Source organism: Dictyostelium purpureum (assembly GCF_000190715.1).
Source record: "Dictyostelium purpureum unplaced genomic scaffold DICPUscaffold_67, whole genome shotgun sequence".
NCBI classification, from domain to species: domain Eukaryota; phylum Evosea; class Eumycetozoa; order Dictyosteliales; family Dictyosteliaceae; genus Dictyostelium; species Dictyostelium purpureum.
Window position 1 is genome coordinate 80,375 of NW_003519404.1, and position 9,749 is coordinate 90,123.

The 9,749-nt window shown below is 25.5% G+C and overlaps 5 protein-coding genes across 5 annotated transcripts; all 5 read left to right on the forward strand.

Annotated features, from left to right (window-relative positions):
* Nucleotides 1–65: 65 nt before the first annotated feature.
* On the forward strand, nucleotides 66–3,828 carry DICPUDRAFT_16899 (uncharacterized protein; the record flags this gene model as incomplete). Its single annotated transcript, XM_003286288.1, has 4 exons — nucleotides 66–765; nucleotides 1,815–2,030; nucleotides 3,344–3,571; nucleotides 3,725–3,828. Coding segments are annotated over 4 exons (1,248 nt in total), but the record flags the coding sequence as incomplete, so codon positions are not given.
* Nucleotides 3,829–4,350: 522 nt separating this feature from the next.
* On the forward strand, nucleotides 4,351–5,318 carry DICPUDRAFT_150317 (uncharacterized protein; the record flags this gene model as incomplete). The annotated part of the gene is made up of 3 exons (XM_003286289.1): nucleotides 4,351–4,722; nucleotides 4,801–5,047; nucleotides 5,122–5,318. The coding sequence occupies 3 exons, from the start codon at nucleotides 4,351–4,353 to the stop codon at nucleotides 5,316–5,318; spliced, it is 816 nt and encodes a 271-aa protein (XP_003286337.1).
* Nucleotides 5,319–5,633: 315 nt separating this feature from the next.
* Nucleotides 5,634–6,275, forward strand: DICPUDRAFT_150318 (uncharacterized protein; the record flags this gene model as incomplete). The annotated part of the gene is made up of 2 exons (XM_003286290.1): nucleotides 5,634–5,832; nucleotides 5,905–6,275. 2 exons carry the CDS (start codon nucleotides 5,634–5,636, stop codon nucleotides 6,273–6,275), a joined length of 570 nt encoding a protein of 189 aa, XP_003286338.1.
* An 83-nt stretch (nucleotides 6,276–6,358) lies between these two features.
* On the forward strand, nucleotides 6,359–7,213 carry DICPUDRAFT_150319 (uncharacterized protein; the record flags this gene model as incomplete). The annotated part of the gene is made up of 1 exon (XM_003286291.1): nucleotides 6,359–7,213. One exon carries the CDS (start codon nucleotides 6,359–6,361, stop codon nucleotides 7,211–7,213), a length of 855 nt encoding a protein of 284 aa, XP_003286339.1.
* Nucleotides 7,214–7,703: 490 nt separating this feature from the next.
* DICPUDRAFT_150320 (uncharacterized protein) lies at nucleotides 7,704–9,749 on the forward strand (the record flags this gene model as incomplete). The annotated part of the gene is made up of 1 exon (XM_003286292.1): nucleotides 7,704–9,749. The coding sequence occupies one exon, from the start codon at nucleotides 7,704–7,706 to the stop codon at nucleotides 9,747–9,749; it is 2,046 nt and encodes a 681-aa protein (XP_003286340.1).

Genomic DNA, 9,749 nt, shown 5'->3' on the forward strand with positions numbered 1-9,749 from the left:
ATATAGTAATAAATAATAAATAATAAAATATGGATAATAATAATAATGAAATTACAGGAAAACTATTTATGAAAATAATAAGGAATAAAATAATTTTTAGAGAAATATTATATCATTGTAAACTATATAAGATTAATAGAAAATTAAGGATCTTACATAAAAATGATCTTTTAAAATATCCAGAAAGAGAATATATTACCCATTTAGAATTGTATTCACAATATCTCCCCCTAATGCACGAAATACCTCCATCAGTCAGAGCCATTACTATTGGTGAGTTTTATAAACAAGAACCACTTACTTCAGGTGTTATTCCAAATACAGTTAATCATTTAATTTTAGGTAGAAATTATTCCAACAAATTAGCAAAAGATTCAATTCCAAATTCAATAAATACCTTAGAGTTTTGCAGCCCCTGTATAATTGAAGAGTGTTATATACCACCTTCAGTTACAACTGTTAAATATCATGGCCCAAAAATTCACAATACACTTCCTCGATCAGTAAAATATCTTGTATTCTCTAATTCCTTTAATTATCCAATAGAAAAACTTTCAATAAGCTCAACCCTTTCATTCAATGATGTCACAGAAGTAGCTATTATTCCCAACTTTATAGAAACTCTAGAATTTGGTAAAGAATATAATCAAATAATAAAGCCATTTTCATTGCCGCTATCTATCAAAACCATAATATTTGGAGATAGATATAATCAACCGTTAGAAGTTGGATCAATTCCTTTCGAATGCACAACACTAGTATTAGGTACAGGTTATAGCGATCAAAATACAATTATTTTACCACCATCTCTAACAAGTCTAGAAATCAAAAACGATACCTATAGTATTCGAACTTTGATTCAAACTGGTATTCCTCCAACAATAAAGTCATTAAAAATTGGAAAAGAATCACTTGATTCCAAGAAACTAGAAGAATTAATAAACTTGCCAAACAATGAAAATAATAATAATAACAATCAAATAAATTTTTTTGAATCTATTTTAAATTTTATAATAAATAAACTAAAATAATGGTGCAATTGCATTTAAATATGAAGTTAATTTAAATTTGTTTATTATTTTTTTTTTATTTTATTTATTTTTTAAATTTATTGAAATTTTTTTTTTTTTTTAAAATTTTTTTTATTTATTTTTTATATTCGCAAATACAACCAAAACATTATTATATAATTTAACAAGATAAATAATCAAAATCAAAAAATAAATGGTAACCAGTAAAATATTATATATATACAATATTAATAATGAATATGAATAATACAACCTCTCCAACCACTTCCATTACTTTAATCACAAACTCTTATAATAATATTGATAATGGTGATAATAATAATAATAATGAAGTTGTTGAAAAATTATTCATTAAAATAATAAGGAATAAAACAATTTTTAGAGAAATATTGTATCATTGTAAATTATATAAAAAAAATAAAATTTTAACATTTAAGAATAAAAATGATCTTTTAAAATATCCAGAAAGAGAATATATTACACATTTAGAATTATATTTTATGTCACAACCTTTGGCACATGAAATACCCTCATCAGTAAGAATTCTAACTATTGGTGATTGTGGTAACCAACCACTTACTCCAGGTTCTATTCCAAATACAGTTAATCATTTAATTTTAGGTATATTTTACACCAGCAAATTAATAATAGGATCAATTCCAAATTCAATAGATACCTTAGAGTTTTGCAGAGCTAGTTATATATATGATGGAATAATACCACCTTCAGTTACAGCTGTTAAATATCATGAACCATTTATTCACGGTACTCTTCCTCAATCAGTCAAAAATCTTGTATTCTCTGATGCCTTTGACTATCCAATAGAAAACTATAAAATTCCACACTTTATAGAAACTATAGAATTTGGTAAAGAATATAATCAATTTATAAAACCCTTATCAATACATTCATCTATCAAAACCATAATATTTGGAGATAGATATAATCGACCGTTAGAAATTGGATCAATTCCTTTCGAATGCACAACACTAGTATTAGGTAAAGGTTATAGCGATCAAAATACAATTATTTTACCACCATCCCTAACAAGTCTGGAAATCAAAAACGATGCCTATGATATTAAAACTCTAATTCAAGCTGGTATTCCTCCAACAATAAAGTCATTAAAAATTGGAAAAGAATCACTTGATTCCAAGAAACTAGAAGAATTAATAAAAATGTCAAAGTATAGAAAAAATAAAAAAAATAAAATCAATCAATGTATTTTAATGTAAAACTAATTTAATTAAATTTGTTTATTATTTATTTATTTATTTATTTATTTATCAAATTCTTTTGAATTATTTTCGAATGATATTATTTTATCATTTTCATCAAAATAAAATTCATAATCCAATTCATATTTAAAATTGTGTTCAATTAGGTTTTTTAACCAAATTTCTGAATCTTCCCACATTTGTTTGTATGGTAAACCCTCGTTTTCTATTGAAAACCATTTAGGTGCCATCTCTTCACTTTCTGTTGGTTCTCCAATCCACTCTGTAACAATAAATACATGATTCTCTAAAACATGAGGATACTTTGGATTTTTATAATGAAAATGAATTTTACCTCTTTTTTATAAAAATATAAAAAAAAAATTAATTTTCTATTTTCTATTGGGTATATTAATTATTACAACTGTTATTATTTATATACATACACACTATAGATTTTAGTAGGAATGATCCCAAATTCTTCTTTGGTTTCTCTTATTGCACTTTCTTCAATAGTTTCATTGGCCTCTACCTTCCCTCCACAACCATCCCACTTTCCCATACCAAAACCTCTTTTTTTGTATCCTAATAAAACTTCTTTATTGTTATTTCTTAAACATAAACATAGATTAACTAACTTCATTTTGTTTTTTTTAATATAAAAAAAAAAGATATTTTAATCTTTTTTTTTTTTATTAAAAAAAATTTATAAAAATAAAAAATTAATTAAAAAACTATTTTTTTTTTTTATTTTTTTTTTTATTTTTTTTTTTATTTATAAACTTAATCACTTTTTTTTTATGGATAATATTATAAATAATAGTAATAATAGTTATTGCAATAACAATAACAATAATAATAATATAAATGATAAAATTGGGATATTGTTTTATAAATGTTTTAAAAATTTAATAATTCGCCAACGTATATTATATTTTTGCAATTTATATAAAATAAATAAAAAAGTAGAGTTTCATACATTAAAAGGACTTTTAAATTACGAACACTATCATTACATATCATGGCTTATTATCAATTTCAAAAATTTTAATGAAAGTATACCAATACCCCCCTCAGTAAGATCTCTATCTTTAGAAAATAACTACAACATACTTTTCACAAAAAATTTAATACCCCCAACTATAACAAACCTATATATAAGAACCTCTTTTCTTAAACCAATTAAAAAAGGAATCCCATCAAGTGTAAAACATCTTTCTCTTGGTCATTCTTTTATAAAAACTTTTTTACCAGGGGCAATACCCGACTCAGTAACCTCAATTGAAATACTTTTTAATAGCCCAATAACATTTCTACCAAATAGTTTGAAAACCCTAGTACTTGGCCATAGATGGAATCAACCTATATTTGGAAAAAACCCAAGCGTTCTAAATGATAATAATAATATCAACAATGAAAATAGTGATGATGATAGCCACAATGATAATAATAATGACAAGATTAAAAATGAAAAAGACAATGTAATCAGTATTTTACCGTCGAGTATTGAAACTTTATCATTTGGGGAATCGTTTAACCATTCAATTGACAAAGGACTTCCATCATCACTAACCAAACTAAAATTTGGTGACAGTTTTAACCAACAGATTTATTCGTTAGCATCCTTACCTATTAAAGAGCTGTGGCTTGGTGAGGATTTTAAACAGAAAATCAATGGAAACCTTCCTGAAACACTTACCGCTTTGCACCTGGATGCTTCTAAATCTGATAACCTTAGTCAACTTTTAGATCTTTCTTTAGTCCCATCATCGTTAAAAACCATAACGATTATCGAAAAAAATATTTTTGTTGCCGATACCAAAGGTTTAGCCACCAAAAACACAAAGACTCAAAGAACAATTATTTTAAATGAAACAAACACAAATAAACCAAATAAAAATAATTTTTTTAAAAAATTATTTAATTAATAAAATATAAATTGTATTTTATTTTTATAATTAAAACAAATTTTAAAATTTCAAAATGGTTGACTCTTAAAAAAATTTTCAATTTGAAAAAATCGTTTTTTTTTTTTTTTTTAAAAATAATAATCGAATTTTTTTGAACAACAAATTAAAATTTTTTTTTTTTAAAAATTAAATATGAAAGCATTATTAGGTATTGAAACATTAGAAGATATTCAAAAAATAAATTCAATAAGATTTAAATCTAAATATTGGTTAGATAAATATGAATTTTTAAAAATTTATAACTCATTAAATATTTTTGTTTTAAAAAAATTTGAAAAAGATAAAAACAATACCTATATTAATGATAATACAGCTCAAGCAGATTATTTTTTATCAATATCAAAGAATTTCTTATTTAAATTGTTAATGTTTTTAAATTATATTAAAAGCTATCCAACAAGTCAACAATTTTCAACAACTTGGGGAAAAGATCATAAAACTATTTTAAAGTATCGTTCACATATAATAGATATATTTTTAGAATACTTTTATGAAAATCCAATTGTTTGTATTAAATATATTAACAATATTTTTATTTTTTAAAAACTAATAAAATTTTTATTTTTTATTTTTATTTTTAAGGATCCTTCATCCAGATTAACCCAAAAACCTTTAGAAATTATTGCCGAAAACCAATCACCAACAGGTGAAACAATCAAAAAAAAAAATTTAATATATAGTGTTATTGATACTACAATTTTCAAAATATCAAAACCAGTTGGACATAAAAACGAATCACCCTATTACTCAGATAAACATAAATTTCATGGTGTAAAAATTCAAACCATTGTCAATATTACTGATGGAAAGCTAAATCACATATCAAGAGGTATGTTTTTATTTTTTTATATTTTCAATCAAATTTAAACACTAAATTATTTTATAAAAATAATTAAAATTTAGGTACTTTTCCAGGTTCCATGCACGATTTTGAAATTGCAAAAAAGATAGATTTTAAAGAAGATTACCCATTGATTGAAAATGAACTTATTTTGGGTGATTTGGGATATCAAGGAGATCAAGGAGATCAAAAAGTTTTTTTATGTGCTAATATCAGAGGTGCTGATCAAAATGGTGAAAATCTTTCTCCAATGGATTAACAATTATGTAAATTTTTATCTTCATATCGTGTCATTGTTGAAAACCAATATGGTAGAGCAAAAAAAAATCTTATCTTATCTGGAAAATACAGAGGTTGTTTAAATGAGTATGAAGATATTATATTTATCATTTTTAATTTGGTTGCTATTCTTTTTGATTCATCAAATCCCAATCCAACAGCTTCAGCTGCCCCATTAAATCAAAATGAATCTATTCAACCAAATCGTTCATCGGTTACACTCCATTCACCATCAAAAATCTCATCATCTCAAACAGATTCAGTAAACTCCGAAATATTATTGCAAATTTCCAACATGCAAAAACAAATTGAAAATTTGCAAAACTCATACACAAAACTTTCATCTAATAAAAGAAATTCAATTGATGATGCTGGTTCTTCAATTTATAATGCTCCAAGTTTCGATACCTTAAGTAGAACTTCATCTTCCAAAAAACAAAAAGTTCATAATGGAAATTCAACACCACATAATTCAATTAGTGTTTTTAATGATGGTATGTTTACTATGTTATTTATAATTCACTTGGACTTTATAATTTGATATTAATTATTTTTTAATTAACTAGAAAATATAATGAAAATTAATACCTTTTTTTTCACCGATTTAATTTCAATTGGTAAACCATTATACCTTTTAAAGGAGAATTATCTGGTATTGGTTTTTCCAGTTCCAGTTTTAAAAATTGTTATGGGTGGATTCAAGATTGTAAAAAAAAAAGAAGATAATCCACAACTTCTTAAAGAAGGATTTTATTTAATGGTATCATATCATTTCCAACTCCCAACTCTTCATGATATGAAAAGTGATATTCGATATTCTGATATTGACACCAACGAGATGGCACTCGATACTTGGATTTTCCCCAGCGAGAGAAATCTCAAAACAAAAAAAGATTATTTTTTTATTGATGGTCCATATGATGATATTGGTGATTAATTATTATTATTACTCTTCGTCATCAGAGTATGAGATTTTAGCTTTTCTTTTTAAAACAAATTTGATTATATTTTTTTCTAAGTATGAACAAAATTAATCGCCCATTATCCAACTCTCTATCAACTCTACATTCATTAAAAACACTCCATTTAGAAAGTTTTAGTCTACCACTATCTGGCGGTGTATTTCCAGAATCAATCTCTGCACTACGTATGAGAGACTTTGATAACCTTTTATCCAACTCTCTATCAACACTATATTTATTAAAAACACTCTATTTACCAAATTATAATCAAGAGATATCGATTGAAACATGCCCACCCTCAATAGAGACATTAGATTTGTTGAGCTTTAACCAAGTTATAAAACCAAATGTACTTCCACCATCAATAACTAATCTCACTTTAACTGAATATAACCATCCATTAGAACCACAAGTAATACCGCCAAATGTGAAAAAATTACAGCTAACATCATACAATTGTAATCTTGGTAAACATTTATTCCCAAATACTTTACAACATTTAGTTATATCAAACCATTCAAATGAATTGTTGGAAGATGATTTACCATCATCAATTACAGAACTTCATTTCAAATCTAATTTTAGTTATACTTCAAAACCAATTCGATTTCAAACTAATTCAATACCACCATCAGTAAAAAAATTAATACTCCCAAATAACTATTCCCAACCTCTTCAAGTCGGTACTATACCCAATTCAGTTACATATTTAACATTACCTAAATTATCTAGTCCTCTCCAAGTTGGTGTATTACCAGAATCTCTCACTAAATTAACCTTTATAAAAGGATTTGATCAACCTATAGACCCAGCTACCATTCCACAATCTGTTACTCAAATCTTATTACCTAATAATTATTATAAACACCCAATACCAAACTCTTTATTAAATATAATAAATAGCTACGAATAATTATAATTGAAAATAAAATAAAAATCAAATAATAAACCTTTCTTTTGCAACTCTAACTCTAACTCTTACAAATAATTAAATAATAAACGCTTATTTGACTTGTAAAATTTAAATTTTTTTTATTTTTTGTTTAAATCTTTTTTATAATAATTGAGATAGAGTCATTAGTTTTATGTTGTTTTAATCATGTTTTAAAACCCATTGTACTTCCACCATCAATAACTATTCTCATTTTAGAACCAAATGTTGAACTTATAGGGCTAAGATTAATACAACCAAAAACCTTAAAGCAGTCTCTTCAATTCGGTGTAATTTCCAATTCTGTTGTGAATTTATTATTACCTTGTTGTAAATAAAAAAAATTTTAATTTTTATAAATATTAGGAGATATTTTAATTTTTTTAATTTTTTAATTTTTTTCATAAAAATTAATATTTTTTTAAAAAAAAAAATTTAAAACAAAATATTCAATTTACCTATAAATATTTAAATGAATAATAATAATAATGACAGAATAGATAGTAATAATAATAATTATAATCACACACATAATTTAGAAACAATTACAATAACAGATATAGATAATAATAATAAAAATGAAATATTATTTTTTTCAGTTTGGAGAAACAAGGTTTTAATAAACGAAATACAAAGACATCAAAGGTTATATAATGAAAATAAAATTATACGTATTGACAAATCAATGGATCAACTTAGATACCATCCGCATAGAAGATATGCAACAGAAATTATAATTGATGTTAATGAACCATTAGAACCACATGGTCAATTAATACCCTATGGTACAACCAAATTAAAATTCTTATTAAAATTTTTTAATAATTTAAATAAACCAATTCAAGCAGGCGATATTCCAACAACTGTCACATCTTTACAATTTTTTGCAAGCAAATCAGGATTTAATAATGATTATTATTCTCATTGTTTCGATATTAAATCAGTTGTCCCCCCAAGTGTTACTGAATTGCATCTCGGTATAAATCAAGAAATTTCACCAAATACATTACCACCATCGCTTACAAGTTTAACAATGGAACTAGATCAAGATATACCTATTGGAACTTTCCCACAATCATTAACTAGATTAATACAAAATAAATTCAATAGAACAATTACACCTGGTTCATTTAGTTCAATTGTAGATTTATCCCTGCACTCCTTTAATCAAACTTTAAAAGCCGGTGACTTACCGATAACATGTAAATATCTATATATTGGCTCTTACAATCAACCACTCCAACCAAATATTCTTCCGCCTCAATTAGAAAAATTATTTTTATCATCCTTTAACCACCCACTATCATACGGTGTACTTCCAGAATCAATCGCTGATCTAAGCATGAGCGACTTTGATCACCCATTATCCAACTCTCTATCAACACTAAATTCATTAAAAGTACTCTATTTACCAAGGTTTAATCAAGAGATATCAATCCAAACATTTCCACACTCAATAGAAACATTATTTTTTAATAGTTTTAATCAAGTTATAAAACCAAATGTACTTCCATCATCAATAACTAGATTCAATTTAGATGCATATAATCACCCACCTTCAGATGGTGTATTTCCAGAATCAATCACTTTAATACGTATGAACTTTAATTACCCATTATCCAACTCTCTATCAAAACTACATTCATTAAAAACACTCCAATTAAAAAAATTTAATCAAGTTATAAAACCAAATGAACTTCCATCAATAAGTAATCTCACCTTAGATGAATATAACCACCCACTTTCAGACGGTGTACTTCCAGAATCAATCAATTTACTACGTATGAACGACTTTGATCACCCATTATCCAACTCTCTATCAACACTACATTCATTAAAAGTACTCGATTTACCATGGTTTAATCAATCTATAAAACCAAATGTACTTCCACCATCAATAACTAATCTCTATTTAAATGAATATAACCATCCATTAGAACCACAAGTAATACCGCCAAACGTGGAAAGGTTAAACTTAACATCATACAATTGTAATCTTGGTAAACATTTATTCCCAAATACTTTAAAATATTTAGTTATATCAAACCACTCAAATGAATTGTTGGAATATGATTTACCATCATCAATTACAGGACTGTATTTCGAATCTAATATTGGTTATACTTCAAATCCAATTCGATTTCAAACTAATTCAATACCACCATCAGTAAAAAAATTAATACTCCCAGATAACCATTCCCAACCTCTTCAAGTAGGTACTATACCCAATTCAGTAGTAGATTTAGAACTACCCAAATACTATTCCCACCCTCTTCAAGTAGGTACTATACCCAATTCAGTTACATATTTAACATTACCTAAATTATCTAGTCCTCTCCAAGTTGGTTTTTTACCAGAATCTCTCACTAAATTAATATTTAGAAAAGGATTTGATCAACCTATAGACCCAGCTACCATTCCACAATCTGTTACTCAAATCTTATTACCTAATAATTATTATAAACACCCAATACCAAACTCTTTATTAAATATAATAAATAGATACGAAAAGTTATAA